General features: G+C 37.8%; 1 protein-coding gene across 2 annotated transcripts in view; it reads left to right on the top strand.

Moving 5' to 3' along the window:
• Positions 1-18,396, top strand: part of CD84 (CD84 molecule) — a 38,589-nt gene that overhangs the window by 13,355 nt on the left and 6,838 nt on the right. For both annotated transcript variants that reach the window (XM_036865353.1, XM_036865348.1), the window contains exon 2: positions 6,406-6,753. In XM_036865353.1, coding sequence (XP_036721248.1) covers positions 6,406-6,753 — 348 coding nt within the window. The remainder of the gene's footprint in view (positions 1-6,405; positions 6,754-18,396) is intronic.

Here is an 18,396-nt window from a genome sequence, read left to right as displayed (position 1 = left end):
ACGTATTAAGCACCTTCTGTGTGCCCTCACAACAATTCCATGAGGCAGGCATTATTATATGCTATCTTGTAGTTATGTAATATAAGGGCCTCAGTAAATGTCAGGGATTGAACTTGAACACAGGTCCATCTGGCTCAAACCTATGTTGCCTCCACCTCACAAAGCAGCCTTTCTTCTATCACTACTCCCAACAAGACCTCAAAATACCCGTATGCTTTCACTCATCCTTTCCTTTTTTTCTTCCACTTCAGATGAAGGCATTACCCTCCTCTGATTGAAAACCTATACCTTTCTCTGCCCACCATTTCCATTCCATCTTTTGTTCCACACAAGCATTAGTGGCCTGTGTATCCTGCACTGTGCTAGGTGCTTGGGATTTGAAGGCAAGGTCCCTGGATTCAAGTGATTCACAGTGTCCAGAAACAAACACATGGATTCATGACTACCAGCCAGTGTGGCAAGTACTATCATAGAGAAACACCGAACTCCATGAGTAAGAGCATGTAACCTAGAGCAGACATGATCAGGGAAATCTCTATCTTCTCTCCCTCCCTACCACACTTCCCCCACCAATACCTTCTATTTTAAAACAAAATCAAATAAATTAATTTTGCTTGACCCTCTAGCTATTATTCTATCTTATAACATTTCTTTCACTATCAAGCTTTTCCACTTCTTTACCGCATATTCTATCCTCAATCCTCTGTACTCTGGCCTCCATATGAATCATCTTAACTTGCACTACATTCTCAAGGGCCATCAATAACCTCCTAATGGACAAATCTAGGGATCATTTTCAGTCTTTATCTTACTTGAAGACTCTGAATCATTACACATCAGTTACAGCTCCCTTCTTGAGATTTTTTGTCCTCCTGGATTTCATGATATTGTCCACTATTGGTGTCTCTCTTGCCACTCCTACCACTTGGTCTATTCAGTTTCTTTTGATAGTGTCTCTTTTAGAACTGTGAGCACTGTTCACAAGGCTCAGCCTTGGACTTCAGCCAACTCTTCCTGAGTGACCCTCTTCTTCAATCATCTCCTCTCCATAGATGATTCCTAAACACTTGAATTTCAGTTTGACGGCAAATGACAGAGACTCAAAAAAAAAAAAAAAAAAAAGAATTCCTTAAAGAAGAAAAAAGTTCATTTCTTGCTCATGTGAAATGTCTGGAGTTGGCAGTTCAGTTGGTAGAATAGTTCACAAGGTCATCACGAATCCACACTTTTTCAGTCTTCCTGCTCCACAGTTCTCAGTACTTGGCTTCCTCTTCTTGATCCAAAATGTCCAAGATCCAGTTGTCATGGAATTCCAGCCTGCAAGAGTCAAGGAAGAGATGAAGAAAACAAAGCATCCTCTTCTTAAAGACATAAAAGTTGATACAATACTTTCACTTTCATCCTATGGACCTGAACTTAGTCACATGACCAAACTGAGCTAGCAGAAGGCTGGGCAATATAGTCTTTTTTTTTTTTTTTTTTAACATCTTTATTGGAGTATAATTGCTTTACATTGATGTGTTAGTTTCTGCTTTATAACAAATTGAATCAGCTATACATATACATATATCACTATATCTCTTCCCTCTTGCATCTCCCACCCCTCTAGGTGGTCACAAAGCACCGAGCTGATCTCCCTGTGCTATGCGGCTGCTTCCCACTAGCTATCAGTTTTACATTTGTTAGTGTATATATGTCCATGCCACTCTCTCACTTTGTCCCAGCTTACCCTTACCCCTCCCCGTGTCCTCAAGTACATTCCCTAGTAGGTCTGCGTCTTTATTCCCTTCCTGCCCCTAGGTTCTTCATGACTTTTTTTTTTTTTAGATTCCATATATATGTGTTACTAAGAATGGAGATGAAAACAAATATTGGAAAACAACTAGCAGATTCTGTCACAGCCCCCCAAACAATACTTTGAATCCATTAACTTTTGTTATCTGCCATCCTTCCAACTCCTTATTTAGATGGTCCACCATCATCTCACATTCAATATTTCTGACACTATACTTGTCTTCTCCTTTTGACTTCTTTCAAGCATAAACTTAATCAATTTCCAGTAGCTATTAGTTTTCCACTGACATGAAGTAGACACTCAAAATATATTGTTGAATTCTGTGACATGCCTCCTTATTCCTTGCCTTTATTTGTGCTCTCTCTCAAATTCCGCCCTTCCTTTCCAGTCTCATTATCATCCCCCAATTCATGCCCAGATGGCTACAATAGCATATGAAATGGTTTCTTAAGCCCAGCTTCTCTTTCCTCTTATTCTTCCTATGTGTTATTACCATATTACTATGACCCTAAAATATCATTTAATCTTTATTCTCAAAAACTTTAATAGCTCTCCTCTGTCTGTGGTGTAGACTTCAAACTCAGGGCTGTCCCAAGTCTAAACAATTTATATCTACAGCCTTATTGCTCTCTACTCTGTTATGCAAATCTATACTTATTCAACCTATATCACACATTCTCCTGTTTCTAAACTTTTATTCAGAACCTGAAGACCCAAGACACCCATCCTTTCCCTTTCTATCCAATAAAATTCTATTCACTCTTCAAGGTCCTCCTCAAATTCTATTTCTTCCAAGAAGTTTTCTCTAACCACTGCAGATCAAAGTGATCTCTCCCTTCCTTGAAATCCTACTGCAATTATTGTCTCTACCATTTGCTTAAATTTACCATTTACCACTTCATATTGTAAAGGAGAGTTATGTGTGTCTGTGTGTGTGTCTTATTTCCCTAAGCATATATGAAATTTCTAAAAAAGACAGAGAACTTGTCTTGGTCATAGACTTGCATACTGCATTTCATAGTAAGTCCTTAAGACATACATTTTTGTGCCACAAATTCTCTCTGAAATTGAGTTTTCTTAAGGTCTCCTCCCACACTAATATAATGTTTGAGTCCCCTCAGCACCTAGAAAAATAAATATTAGGGTTGGTTGATATGGAAATTCTTTTTTTAAAAGACTGAAGTCTTTAAGAGAAGAATAAAGGCCACCAAGTGGAATGGTGCTGAAAACTCTATCCCTCTGTGCTTTACTTGAATTAGCCCTTAATAATGGCTCTTCATACATTCTTCAGTATGGCCCTGGTGTCATGAAGGCCATCATAGAGATGAACTAGGGAAGCCCTAAAGGGCATGTCCTAATTGTTAAGGTGAGGATGAGAATGAGAATCATTACCAACATTTATTTTGGCTTGATGGTTACCAGAGTTTCTACTCTTATGATTTTCTGATCACTAATTAGATAGGCAATTTTTATAGTTATTATTTCCATTCTGTGGATGAAAATACTGAGACTCAGAAAAGTCTTATGACTTTATTAAGTTTGCCCAGCTCATAAGTAGAAGTACTAGCACCTATGTCTTCAGCCTCCTTATCTTTCCGCTGCATGCTATGGTTTTGCAGCCGCCTCAGACCTCAGATGTAATGTCCAAAGGCGCATATTACGCTTGTGCAAGCCCTACACCTTTTCTCAGCAAGCCCAGGAATCTCACCCCCAGCACCACAGCACAAAATAGCAGCAGGGCTTCCGCTAGCTTAGCGTATCTGCCACCCCCACTGCCTTATCCTTTGATGCCCCAGCATCGCTTCCTGAATGACTTGCTGCAGAAGACAAGACATACTTCAAAAACAACACCACACACCAATCATTTTGTGACCACACAACTATGCTCCTATTAAGAAGGCCTCAGCCTTAGCAAACTTCCCACCACTTCCTTTGATGAGAGAATTATGAGTCTATGGAACCCACACCCTTTCCATCTTCTCACACTGAACCTGAATCCAAAGAGCAGAATGGAAATTAGGCACGAGGACCTGACTAAAAAAAAAAAGCCTTATGAGACGTGGGAGATCTGGCACCAGGACCAACCATATATTTTGTGGAACCCAGTAGAACATGAAAATATGGCGTCCCTTGTTCAAATAATATTAAGAAGTTCAAAGTGACATGGCAGCATTAAATCAAGTTCAGGTCTTTCTGAGCTCAAGGCTCTGTACGACTGCACAGGTCACATGTCCATGTCTGGGACATCCAAGAATTCAGGCTGGGACACTCTGAGTGCCCCTCTACCCGACCTTGTCAGCCCAGCAGAAGAGTTTTTCTGGGGAGAATTAATGTTCAAGGAATGGATTTTAATAAACTCTGACTCCTGTCACCGAAGGCAAGCTTAGTCTCTCCTGTTGCCCCAGTGGTTTGTTCCTTTTGCTTTTACCATTTAGTACTCATCATATTGCATTATTGTTCACTTGAATGCTCATGTGTCTTATTCTCTGGGCTGTGAGATCCTCAGGGCTGCCACCATGTTCTATTCATCCCTGAGTCCCTAACACAGCATCTGGCACTTAATTAGCACTTAATAAATGTTTGTAGATAGGGATCATTTGTGTCGCTCTTTCCCTCAGGGCCCTGTTACGTCTCATTCTGTACTTAGCCCACCCCAACTAAGTCACCAGTCCTTGCCTGGGATATTCCTCCTAAGGGAAAATCTTGGATGTTCTGAAAGGAAAGAGGTTTATATTAGCGGTCCCTGGCTCATTAAGGAGTTACTGTGTTGAAGAGTGGGGGTGGCCATAGTGAGACAGCACCATCAGGTTAAGAAATATCTTTGCTTTTCTGACACTTCAAAATGACTTGTATTCTCAATGACCTTTATTCTTGCCCTCTTTTCTTTTTTTAAGTAATTAATTTTATTTTTGGCTGTGTTGGGTCTTCATTGCTGTGCACGGGCTTTCTCTAGTTGTGGCGAGCAGGGGCTACACTTCGTTGTGGTGCGCAGGCTTCTCATTGTGGTGGCTTCTCTTTGTTGTGGAGCACGGGCTCTAGGAATGTGGGCTTCTGTAGTTGTGGTACATGGGCTCAGTAGTTGTGGCACACGGGCTTAGTTGCTCCATGGCATGTGGGATCTTCCCGGACCAGGGCTCGGACCTGTGTCCCCTGCATTGGCAGGCAGATTCCTAACCACTGTGCCACCAGGGAAGCCCTATTCTTGCCCTCTTTATGCCAAACCTGGATAAACTTTAGGGTCCATCTGAACTCACTTACATGGGAAAATTTTGTTCTGCTCTTTGGGGCTTACATGCAGCCAGTACTCATCAGAATGGCCCTGTTACTCTTTATGGCTGAAGCCCTACTTGATTGGTCAGGGACTGTACTTATTGGTTATTAAACATTTTGAATATCACACATTCTGCCTTAACACACTATTTCACACTATATAGCTCAGTGAGAATAACAAAGTGATGAAAGAATAGAAGGAAGAGGAGAAAAAACACCTTATAATTATATTGCCTTTCATTTTACAAACTATGTATTAAATCAATTTATCTTCATAAGGTAATGGAGGAGAAGAGAAAAAAATAAACATTTCATTTTTTTCCATGTTAGATTTTAAAAGCATTCATCCTTCAGCTTTTACCCAAAAGTATTCCTGGATTCCCAGAACAAATCAAGTCCCCTTCTTATTCTCTCTCAAAGTACCATAACACTTAATACCATTTGCACTTAGCCAATCAAACCTGTTCTCTTCCTTTAACTGTTAAGTTCCAGAGAGCAGGAACTATGCCTATTTTTACTCACCATTGAACCCCCATCTCCATACATCATGCTTTAAGGAGTAGATGCTCAACAAACTTTTGTATTATAATTAAATTAATAAATACCTGCCATAGTATCTGGAACAAAGCTGACCTTGAATAAATACATTCATTCATTCATAAAAGTATAAATGAATAAACAAACTTTGCTTACTTCAGAAGTTGCTCCAAAAGATCCTAGGCAACACATAAGTTAATTCCATTTATTATTTCATTCCACAAATATTTACTAAGCACCCACTATGTGTCAAGTACTCGTCTAAAGACGGGGATATAGCAATGAACAAAAAAGACCCCCCAAAATCACCAGCTTGGGGAATATTTACTCCAGAGCCTCTAAAGCACTCTCTGCCTATATCTTCTAGGAATAGAGGCATACATGTAGCTCTTTATTTGCACAGACCACAGTAGCCATCGTAGGCTCTTGTCCCAGCTCTTCGACCACTTGGCAATATGATCTTGGGAAAGAAAGAACATTTAATATCTCAGACCTCATGGAAGTTTATGGCCTTCATCTCTCAAATTCCATCTAGCTCTCAGAGTCTATACGTCTAGATAAATAAATTTTAATGAAATGGATCCCTTAAAATTCACTGGGAAACTTAGTTTTTGAAAGAGAATCTTTTAGAATATTTAGCCATCATATTAAATATATTTAAAGCAGAATGTCCCCCCACCAAAAAGAAGATATCATCAAGAAACTGGATGAGCTGCTCCTTGGGGAGATTCAAGACTGGGGAAACAGGGAATTCTAAAAGGTGCAATAGTCAAATGGTTATGATTTTCTATTTATGTCCTCAGGTCTGGAAGCAGCTGGAAGTGACACAGACATCTTCATGGTGAATGGGATTCTGGGAGAGTCAGTTACTTTCCCCTTATATATCCAGCAATCACAGAAAGTTATCAGCATTTCTTGGAATTCCAAAACATCTGTCGCTTTTGTAACACCAGGAAACTCAGGAGCAGCACCCACAATTTCCATAACCCACCAAAATTACCATGAACGAATAAATGTCTCAGGTCAGAACTATAACCTGGAGCTCAGAAATCTGAGGATGGAAGACTCAGGGATCTACAAAGCCGACATAAATGTAAAGACCTCTGAAATGATCACCACCACCACCAGGTGCTACAATCTTCAAGTCTATCGTAAGTTGTGGGAAGACAGAGGGCTTGTTTTTTTATTTTTACTTTGCAATTTGCTGTCTAAAGAACACTTTTATTTCTGACAGCTGGGTTCCCTAAATCTTTTTATACTTATAAATACTTACATAAATATATCAGTACATAAGAGGATGTGGCTTTGCTTGCTTTTAGCTATGTACTCTTCCTGTGGACCTTGTTTCTCTTTTCTATAAAATGTAAATAATCATACTATTTACTTCCCATAGTTATTGTGAAGATCAAGTAAGATAGTGTATGCAAAGTACTTTTTAAAAACCTTTTTATTTTGAAATAATTATAGATGCATAGAAAGGTGCAAAGAAATGTATAGGGAGGGCCTGTGTGCATTTCACCTCCACCTCTCCCAATGGTAACATCTTACATAACTAGAGGATAATATCAAAACCAGGAAATCGACATTGGTACAATCTGTAGAGCTTATTTATTGAATAGATTTCACCAGTTATATAGGCACTTATTTATGTGTATGTGTGTAGCTCTGTACAATTTATTCACATAAATAGCTTTATGTAAACACTACCATAATCAAGATACTTAACTGTACCGATGTCACAAGATTTCTTCATCCCTTTATAGTCACTCATTGCCACCCCTTTTCCCCTCCCAAACTCCTGGAAGATATTAATCCATTCTTCATATCTAAAATTATGTTACTTCACAAATGTTACATAGATAGAATCATGCAGTATGCAAGCTTTTGAGATTGGCTTTTTTCATTCAGCATAATTTCTTTGAGCCGTCCTAATTATTGCAAGTATCAATAGGTTATATATTTTTATTGTTGGATAGTATTTCATGGTACAGATGTACTACTTTGTTTAACCACTCACCTATTGAGGGATATATTAGTTGTTTCTAGTTTGGGTGTTATTACAAATAAAGCTGCTATGAATATTTGTGTACAAGTTTCTGCATGAAATAAGTTTTTGTTTCTTTAAGATAAATGTCCAAGAATGAAATCATATGGTAAATCCATTTTTCTTTCTTTAAATAGTTTATTGTGATAAAATATACATAACATTTAACATGTTATTCATTTTTAAGTGTAACATTCAGTGGCATTAAGTACGTTTACATTATTGTGCAATCATCACCACTCTTCAACTCCAGAAATTTTTTTCCTCTTTTAGATAGATTCTATTTTTTAGAGCAGTTCAAGGTTCATACAAAAGTTTAGTAAAAAGTACGGGAGTTCCCATATGCACCCTGCCACTTATGACATACATAGCCTCCTACATTATCTACATCCCCCACCAGAGTGATACATTTATTACAATTAATAATGTACATTGATACATCATTAGCAACCAAAGTCCACAGTTTACATTAGGTTTCACTCTTGGTGTTATACATTCTATGGGTAATGACAAATATATAATGACATTTATCCACCATGACAGTATCATTCAGAATAGTTTCACTGCCCTAAAATCCCTCTGTGTTCTGCTTATTCATCCCTCCCCCCAAGCCCTGGCAACCACTGATCTTACTGTCTCCATGGTTTTGTCTTTTTCAGAATGTCATGTAGTTGGAATCACACAGTATGTAACCCTTTCAGGTTGGCTTCTTCCACTTAGTAATATGCATTTAAGTTATCTTTGTATCTTTTCATGGCTTGATAGCTCTCTCCAGAACTTTTAAGAGTCATTTTTAGTGTTAAAAGGATTGCCAAATTATTTTGCATTCCCACCAAAAATGTACGAATGATCAGTATCTCCACATCCTCACAGCATTTAGTGTTGTCACTGTATTTTATTTTGGTCATTCTGATGAGTGAGTAGTATAGTTCATTTTGGTTTTTAATTTTAATTTCTCCAGTAGCTAATGCAAAATGTTTTTAAAAGGTAAAATATTAGTACTGTTATTATCACTAAAATTGCCGCAATTCACTAGGAGATGTGTGTGGTGTGTTACGCAATGTTACTCAAAGCGTGGTCTGTGTGCTGGCAGCGGCAGCATCACCTGGGAACTTATTGGAAATGCAAATTCTCAGGCCACAATCCTTACCATTGGTGGTGAAGCCCAGGAATCTGTGTTTTAACATTCTCTCTGGACTATTCTTGTGTGTGCTGAAGTTTGAGAAGTGCTAATCTAGAACTGCCCTGTCCAATATGGTAGTCAGTAGCTACATGTAGCTATTAAGTATATGAAATGTGGTGAGTACAAATTGAAATGTGCTCTAAGTGTAAAATACACACTAGATTTCAAAGTCTTAGCATCAATAAAGAAACCCATAAAATATCTCATTAATCAATTTATATTGGTTCCAGGTTAAGATAACATTTTGGATCTATTGAGTTAAATAAAATACATTATTACATCATCTGTTTATTTTCACTATTTTTATTATTATTATTATTATTTTAATTTTTAAAATTTATTTATTTATTTATTTTTGGCTGTGTTGGGTCTTCGTTTCTGTGCGAGGGCTTTCTCTAGTTGTGGCAAGCGGGGGCCACTCTTCATCGCGGTGCGCGGGTCTCTCACTATCGCGGCCTCTCTTGTTGCAGAGCACAGGCTCCAGACGCGCAGGCTCAGTAATTGTGGCTCACGGGCCCAGTTGCTCCGTGGCATGTGGGATCTTCCCAGACCAGGGCTCGAACCCGTGTCCCCTGCATTGGCAGGCAGATTCTCAACCACTGCGCCACCAGAGAAGCCCCTATTTTCACTATTTTTAATGTGGCTATTAGAACAATTTAAATTACATAAATGATTAACATTTTATTTCAGCACTAATTTCTAGCATAGAGAAATTTGAGCCATGTCTCAAGGAATTTACTGTCCATCTGCCCCACAGCAGGAAAACACAGAAATGCGACTAATAGATACAATTCAGGTATATAGTTAATCCACTGAAGTTCAAGCTCCATAAAGGCAGAGACTGGTATATGATACACTTCATGTCCCCAGCTCCTACCTTGCCGGGCACATAGTGGGTGCTGCAGAAGTATTTGTTGAATGGAAAAATGAATTAATCATAATAGTCCCAGGTCCTAATACAGTGCCTGGCAATTGTAAGTGCTCAATTAGTATAGCATAATTCAATCGGGTTGCATCTGGATAGGACGCATACTGTAAAGAACATTAATGTTAGAATTAGAACCCTTGCCAACTGTGTGACCTTGGGCAAGTTGTTTACCTTGTCTGGGCCTAAATTTCCTTATCTATAGAATGTAGACTGTAATAGATGGGATTAATTGAGATAGTGTTAGTTGAGCTCCTAGTACAGTGCAAGCCTTAAAGTAGATGCTCAATAACCAGCTGTTGTTATTAATTTTTTAACCCTTGTCCCCTTTTTAGATTCTAGTTAGGAAGAACTTCCTAGATGAAGAAGGCTCTGAACTGGGCATGAGCGACAGAGTCAAAGAACCGTACCCAAGTGTGGACACTTCAGAAAATATCTGACTCATTCAAGAACTAAGGCTGAGAAAATAAAGAGGGCATTCAATTTTATGATGTTTGTTTTCATCCCTTTATATGTTTAGTTTTACCCACTCAGTCTTTCGGGGGTGTTATACCATCTGCAATTAGGGCAGACTACTGTAAAATCTTAGAGAAAGCCCATACAACAAAATCTGCACTTTTTGGGTAGTTAGCTGAGAAGATAAAGAGAAAGAAACTGACATTTAATGAACACTATCTATTTGTATGGCATTCTACCACCTAATTTTTAAAAATACATAAAGATTATATATATTTAGGCAATATATGCACAAACAGAGCAAAAGATAATACAGTGAAATGCAACTCTTCCTTTTCAGAGGCAGTCACTATTGCCAGTTTATTTTGCTTCTTCAGTAGAAAATTAAAGTACATATAAGCATAGATAGATTGATGTTGGATAGATAGATAGATGATAGATCGATAGTAGAGTGGTCTTTATATATAATAGCTCATCTAATCCTCACAACCACCCTAGCTAGAGAAAATTGTTGTCCCCGTGTTATAATTGAGGAAACCAAAGCTCAGTGCAGCTGGATACCTTCTCCACCATTCCATAGTTAGAGAACAGTGGAGCCTGGATTCTGAACCTGGTCTCCAATGGCTTCTCCACACTTTGACTTGGGAGGATGAAGGCCTGTCAGCCACAACCCTGACCTTCTCTGCCCATCAGCTTTGTGTAGGTAACATCTGTGTTCCTGCAGAGAAAAATGAGATGGAATCCTATTCTTCACCACTATCCCCCACCTTGACACCCACAAAAAAAAAGTCTTTCTAAAAATAAGTGAACAACAAGCAGAGACTTAAACACTGTTGTAAATCAAGTTTCTACAGAAACACACACACACCATTTGGTTCCTTTTTCACTATACATATCTGTATCTATCACTGTTATAGCTAATCAAGGTCTTTACTCCAAACTTGTTTAGAAGTTCTTTGGCAAGTTATCACTAATTCTGATCTGGAATGGTTCCCTCTAAGAGACTCTTAGGACCAGAGTATCTGGTTAGGTTAGAATCAAAGACTTTACAGCTCTTAGTTCCCATGTTCTACTCCCTCACAGGTACAGACAAATGGTTCCTATATTTACAGTGCTGAATTTATTGCCTTTACAGACTCCACATTAATTAGAAAGTTATGTGCCAGTTCCTTCCTCTATTTCCTCCCTCACATGGCAATGGTGGGAGGAGCAAACCACATTGCAGCGATTTTGACAAGAATGAACTAAACTTATCAGCTCTGCAAGTGGTCCTTTTCTTATCTCCTGGTAAAAGGTTTTTCCTTTCCTTCTGCCAGCTCCAGATCTAGCTATTGCCTCAACTTATATATAACTGGTTTTTTGGTAACCCTTTACTACCTACAACTTTTATCATTTACTTTTTCATTGCTTTAGTAAAAACATTTTTTAAAATGAACTTTTTCTTTTTTCTTTTTGAACATCTTTATTGGAGTATAATTGCTTCACAATGGTGTGTTAGTTTCTGCTTTATAACAAAGTGAATCAGCTATACATATACATACATCCCCATATCTCCTCCCTCTTGTGGCTCTCTCCCACCTTCCCTATCCCACCCCTCTAGGTGGTCACAAAGCACCGAGCTGATCTCCCTGTGCTATGTGGCTGCTTCCCACTAGCTATCTATTTTACATTTGGTAGTGTATATATGTCCATGACACTCTCTCACTTCATCCCAAGCTTACCCTTCCCCCTCCCTGTATCCTCAAGTCCATTCTCTACGTCTGAGCCTTTATTCCTTAAGAACCATTTATTTATTATTTATTTTTAAAATTCCATATATATGTGTTAGCATACGGTATTTGTTTTTCTCTTTCTGGCTTACTTCACTCTGTATGACAGACTCTAACTCCATCCACCTCACTACAGATAACTCAATTTCGTTTCTTTTTATGGCTGAGTAATAGTCCATTGTATATATGTGTCACATCTTCTTTATCCATTCATCTGTCAGTGGACACTTAGGTTGCTTCCATGTCCTGGCTATTGCAAATAGAGCTGCAATGAACATTGCGGTACCTGACTTTTTGGAATTTTGGTTTTCTCAGGGAATATGCTCAGTAGTGGGATTGCTGGGTTGTATGGTAGTCCTATTTTTAGTTTTTTGAGGAACCTCCATAATGTTCTCCATAGTGGCTGTATGAATTTACATTCCCACCAACAGTGCAAGAGTGTTCCCTTTTCTCCACACCCTCTCCAGCATTTACTGTTTGTAGATTTTTTTGATGATGGCCATTCTGACTGGAGTGAGGTGATACCTCATTGTAGTTTTGATTTGCATTCCTCTAATGATTAGTGATGTTGAGCATTCTTTCATGGGTTTGTTGGTGATCTGTATGTCTTCTTTGGAGAAATGTCTATTTAGGTCTTCTACCCATTTTTGGATTGGGTTGTTTGTTATTTTGATATTGAGTTGCATGAGCTGCTTATAAATTTTGGAGGTTAATCCTTTGTCAGTTGCTTCATTTGCAAATGTTTTCTCCCATTCTGAGTGTTCTCTTTTCGTCTTAATAGTTTCCTTTGCTGTTCAAAATCTTTTAAGTTTCATTAGGTCCCAATAGTTTATTTTTGTTTTTATTTCCATTTCTCTAGGAGGTGGGTCAGAAGGACCTTGCTGTGATTTATGTCATAGAGTGTTCTGCCTATGTTTTCCTCTAAAGTTTTATAATGTCTCTCCTTACATTTAGATCTTTAATCTATTTTGAGTTTATTTTTGTGTACGGTGTTAGGGAGTGTTCTAATTTCATTCTTTTACATGTAGCTGCCCAGTTTTCCCAGCACCACTTATTGAAGAGGCTGTCTTTTCTCTATTGTATATTCTTGCCTCCTTTGTCAAAGATAAGGTGACCATATGTGCGTGGGTTTATCTCTGGGCTTGCTATCCTGTTCCACTCATCTATATTTCTGTTTCTGTGTGAGTACCATACTGTCTTAATTACTGTAGCTTTGTAGTATAGTCTGAAGTCTGGGAGCCTGATTCTTCCAGGTCCGTTTTTCTTTTCTGAAGATTGCTTTGGCTATTTGGGTCTTTTGTGTTTCAGTACAAATTGTGAAATTTTTTTTTCTAGTTCTGTGAAAAATGCCATAGGTAATTTGATAGGGATTGCATTGAATCTGTAGATTGCTTTGGGTAGTATAGTCATTTTCACAATGTTGATTCTTCTAATCCAAGAACATGGTATATCTCTCCATCTGTTTGTATCATCTTTAATTTCTTTCATCAGTGTCTTATAGTTTTCTGCATACAGGTCTTTTGTCTCCTTAGGTAGGTTTATTCCTAGGTATTTTATTGTTATTTTTGCAATGGTAAATGTGAGCGTTTCCTTAATTTCTCTTTCAGATTTTTCATCATTAGTGTATAGGAATGCAAGAGATTTCTGTGCATTAATTTTGTATCCTGCCACTTTACCAAATTCATTGATTAGCTCTAGCAGTTTTCTGGTGGCATCTTTAGGATTCTCTATGTATAGTGTCATGTCATCTGCAAACAGTGACAGCTTTACTCTTCTTTTCCAATTTAGATTTCTTTTATTTCTTTTTCTTCTCTGATTGCTGTGGCTAAAACTTCCAAAACTATGTTAAATAATAGTGGTGAGAGTGGACAACCTTGTCTTGTTCCCACTCTTAGAGGAAACGGTTTCAGTTTTCCACCATTGAGAACTATGTTGGCTGTGGGTTTGTCATATATGGCCTTTATTATGTTGAGGTAAGTTCCCTCCATGCCTACTTTCTGGAGGGTTTTTATCATAAATGGGTGTTGAATTTTGTCAGAAGCTTTTTCTATATCTATTGAAATGATCATATGGTTTTTCTCCTTCTATTTGTTAATATGGTTTATCACATTGATTGATTTGCATATACTGAAGAATTCTTGCATTCCTGGGATAAATCCCACTTGATCATGGTGTATGATCCTTTTAATGTGCTGTTGGATTCTGTTTGCTAGTATTTTGTTGAGGATTTTTGCGTCTGTGTTCATCAGTGATATTGGCCTGTAGTTTTCTTTCTTTGTGACATCATTGTCTGGTTTTGGTATCAGGGTGATGATGGCCTTGTAAAAGGAGTTCAGCAGTGTTCCTTCTTCTGCTATATTTTGGAAGAGTTTGAGAAGGATAGGTGTTAGCTCTTCTCTAAATGTTTGATAGAAGTGGCCTGTGAAGCCATCTGGTCCTGGGCTTTTGTTTGTTGCAAGATTTTTAATCACAGTTTCAATTTCAGTGCTTGTGATTCGTTTGTTTATATTTTCTACTTCTTCTTGGATCAGTCTCGGAAGGTTGTGCTTTTCTAAGAATTTGTCCCTTTCTACCAGGTTGTCCATTTTATTGGCATATAGTTGCTTGTAGTAATCTCTAATGATCCTTTGTATTTCTGCTGTGTCAGTTATTACTTCTTTTTCATTTCTAATTCTATTGATTTGAGTCTTCCCCCTTTTTTTCTTGATGAGTCTGGCTAATGGTTTATCAATTTTGTTTATCTTCTCAAAGGACCAGCTTTTAGTTTTATTGATCTTTGCTATTGTTTCCCTCATTTCTTTTTCATTTATTTCTGATCTGATCTTTATGATTTCTTTCCTTCTGCTAACTTTGAAGTTTTTTTTTGTTCTTCTTTCTCTAATTGCTGTAGGTGTAAGGTTAGGTTGTTTATTTGAGATGTTTCTTGTTTCTTGAGGTAGGATTGTATTGCTATAAACTTCCCTCTTAAAATTGCTTTTGCTGCATCCCATATGTTTTGGGTTATCGTGTTTTCATTGTCATTTGTTTCTAAGTATTTTTTGATTTCCTCTTTGATTTCTTCAGTGATCTCTTGGTTATTAAGTAGTGTATTGTTTAGCCTCCATGTGTTTGTATTTTTTACAGATTGTTTCTTGTAATTGATATCTAGTCTCATAGTGTTGTGGTCAGAAAAGACACTTGATATGATTTCAATTTTCTTAAATTTACCAAGGCTTGATTTGTGACCCAAGATATGGTCTATCCTGGAGGATGTTCCCTGAGCACTTGAGAAGAAAGTGTACTCTGCTGTTTTGGGATGGCGTGTCCTATAAATATCAATTAAGTCCATCTTGTTTAATGTATCATTTAAAACTCGTATTTCCTTTTTTATTTTCATTTTGGATGATCGGTCCATTGATGAAAGTGGGGTGTTAAAGTCCCCTCCTATGACTGTGTTACTGTTGATTTCCCCTTTTATGGCTGTTAGCAGTTGCCTTATATATTGAGGTGTACCTATGTTGGGTGCATAAATATTTACAATTGTTATATCTTCTTCTTGGATTGATCCCTTGATCATTATGTAGTGTCCTTCTTTGTCTCTTGTAATAGTCTTTGTTTTAAAGTCTATTTTGTCTGATATGAGAATTGCTACTCCAGCTTTCTTTTGATATCCATTTGCATGGAATATCTTTCCATCCCCTCACTTTCAATGTGTATGTGTCCCTATGTCTGAAGTGGGTCTCTTGTAGACAGCATATATAAGGGTCTTGTTTTTGTATCCATTCAGCCAGTCTATGTCTTTTGATTGGAGCATTGAATCCATTTACATTTAAGGTAATTATCCATATGTATGTTCCTGTTACCAGTTTCTTAATTGTTTTGGGTTTGTTATGGTAGGTCTTTTCCTTCTCTTGTGTTTCCTGCCTAATGAAGTTCCTTTAGCATTTGTTGTAAAGCTGGTTCAGTGGTGCTGAATTCTCTTAGCTTTTGCCTATCTGTATAGCTTTAAATTTCTCTGTTGAATGTGAATGAGATCCTTGCTGGGTAGAGTAATCTTGGTTGTAGGTCTTTCCCTTTCATTACTTTAAATATGTCCTGCCACTCCCTTCTGGCTCCCAGAGTTTCTGCTGAAAGATCAGCTGTTAACCTTGTGGAGATTCCCTTGTATGTTATTTGTTGTTTTTCCCTTGTTGCTTGCAATATTTTTTTCTTTGTATTTAATTTTTCATAGTTTAATTAATATGTGTCGTGGCATGTTTCTCCTTGGATTTAACATGTATGGGACTCTCTGTGCTTCCTGGACTTGATTGACTATTTCCTTTCCTGTATTAGGGAACTTTTCAACTATAAGCTCTTCAAATATTTTCTCAGTCCCTTTCTTTTTCTATTCTTCTTCTGGGACCCCTATAATTCGCATGTTGGTGCATTTAATGTTGTCCCAGAGGTCTCTGAGACTGTCCTCAAGTCTTTTCTTTCTTTTTTCTTTATTCTGCTTTACAGTAGTTATTTCCACTATTTTACCTTCCAGGTCACTTATCCATTCTTCTGCCTCAGTTATTCTGCTATTGATTCCTTCTAGAGAATTTTAAATTTCATTTATTGTGTTGTTCAACATTGTTTGTTTGCCTCAGTTATTCTGCCTCAGTTATTCTTCTGCCTCAGTTATTCTGCTATTGATTCCTTCCAGAGAATTTTAAATTTCATTTATTGTGTTGTTCAACATTGTTTGTTTGCTCTTTAGTTCTTCTAGGTCCTTGTTAAACGTTTCTTGTATTTTCTCCATTCTTTTTCCAAGATTTTGGATCATCTTTACTATCATAATTCTGAATTCTTTTTCAGGTAGACTTCCTATTTCCTCTTCATTTGTTTGGTCTGGTGGGTTTTTACCTTGCTCTTTCATCTGCTGTGTGTTTCTCTGTCTTCTCATTTTGCTTCACTTACTTTGTTTGGGGTCTCCTTTTCATAGGCTGCAGGTTCATAGTTCCCATTGTTTATAGTGTCTGTTCCCAGTGGCTAAGGTTGGTTCAGTGGGTTGTGTAGGCTTCCTGGTGGAGGGGACTAGTGCCTGTGTTCTGGTTGATGAGGCTGGATCTTGTCTTTCTGGTGAGCACAACCGCACCTGGAGGTGTGTTTTTGGGTGCCTGTGACCTTATTATGATTTTAGGCAGTCTCTCTTCTAATGGGTGGGGTTGTGTTCCTGTCTTGGTAGTTGTTTGGCATAGGGTGTCCAGCACTGTAGCTTGCTCGCTGTTAAGTGGAGCTGGGTCTTAGCATTGAGATGGAGATCTCTGGGAGAGCCTTCGCCGTTTGATACTATGTGGAGCCGGGAGGTCTCTGGTGGACCAATGTCCTGAACTCAGCTCTCCCACCTCAGAGGCACAGACCTGACACCCAGCTGGAGCACCAAGACACTGTCAGCCACACGGCTCAGAAAAAAAGGGAGAAAAAAAAGGAAGAACGAAATAAAATAAAATAAAATAAAGTTATTAAAATAAAAAATAATTATTAACAATAGAAAAAACTTAAAAAGTAATAAAAAAAAGAAAGAAAGAAGAGAGCAACCAAACCAAAAAACAAATCCACCAATGATAACAAGCACTAAAATCTATACTAAAAAAAAAAAGAAAGAAAGAAACCAGACAGACAGAACCCTAGGACAAAGCTCTACAGACAAAATCACACCAAGAAACATACACATACACACTCACAAAAAGAGGAAAAGGAAAAAAATACATATATCTTTTGGGAAGTCTGAGGTCTTCTGCCAACGTTCAGTAGGTAGGTGTTCTGTAGGAGGTTTTCCACATGTAGATGTATTTCTGATGTATTTGTGGGGAGGAAGGTGACCTCCACATCTTAATCCTCCTCCATCTTGAAGGTCTCCCCACTTTCAGTGGTTTTTGTTGAGCATTTATATCCTTAGCCAACATATGGTTGCAACTGATGAAGGAGTCAACATGAGGAGTGGATAAATGCAACCAACATATATATTGGTTGATATTTTCATTTAAGTTCAGTAATAAGAAAAAAGTGATTCAACAAAGACATATATATTGGAACTTCACTTGTTCATCAATGATGTGAGCAACTTCTTTGCTGAACTGGATAGTGGTTTTCAAATACTGGAAGAACATTTCCGATTTTTTGTGTGCTATTCACAATATAATGGCTACAGACAGGATGCATTGTTACTTTAAGCTGCTTCAGTACCCTCTCCTCCACTGTTTTCTTAAGTCTAGTGTGACAATCAAGAAAGCAATAAATCAAGCCCTAGTTTGCAGCTTATGCCAATTTCTTTGGTGTAAATACTCCCACTTTGGCTGATTTTAAGATCTGCAGAGTTGGGAAGATTTGTATTGATACATCATTACAAGGGATAGATACAATAGATGTAAATAACCTCTAGAGCATAGATTATAGTAAATTGTCCAAAAAAAT

The sequence above is a fragment of the Balaenoptera musculus genome, chromosome 1 (assembly GCF_009873245.2).
Source record: "Balaenoptera musculus isolate JJ_BM4_2016_0621 chromosome 1, mBalMus1.pri.v3, whole genome shotgun sequence".
NCBI classification, from domain to species: Eukaryota; Metazoa; Chordata; class Mammalia; order Artiodactyla; family Balaenopteridae; genus Balaenoptera; species Balaenoptera musculus.
The sequence above is the reverse complement of the archived record's forward strand: the minus strand, read 5'-3'. Positions and strand labels throughout refer to the sequence as shown.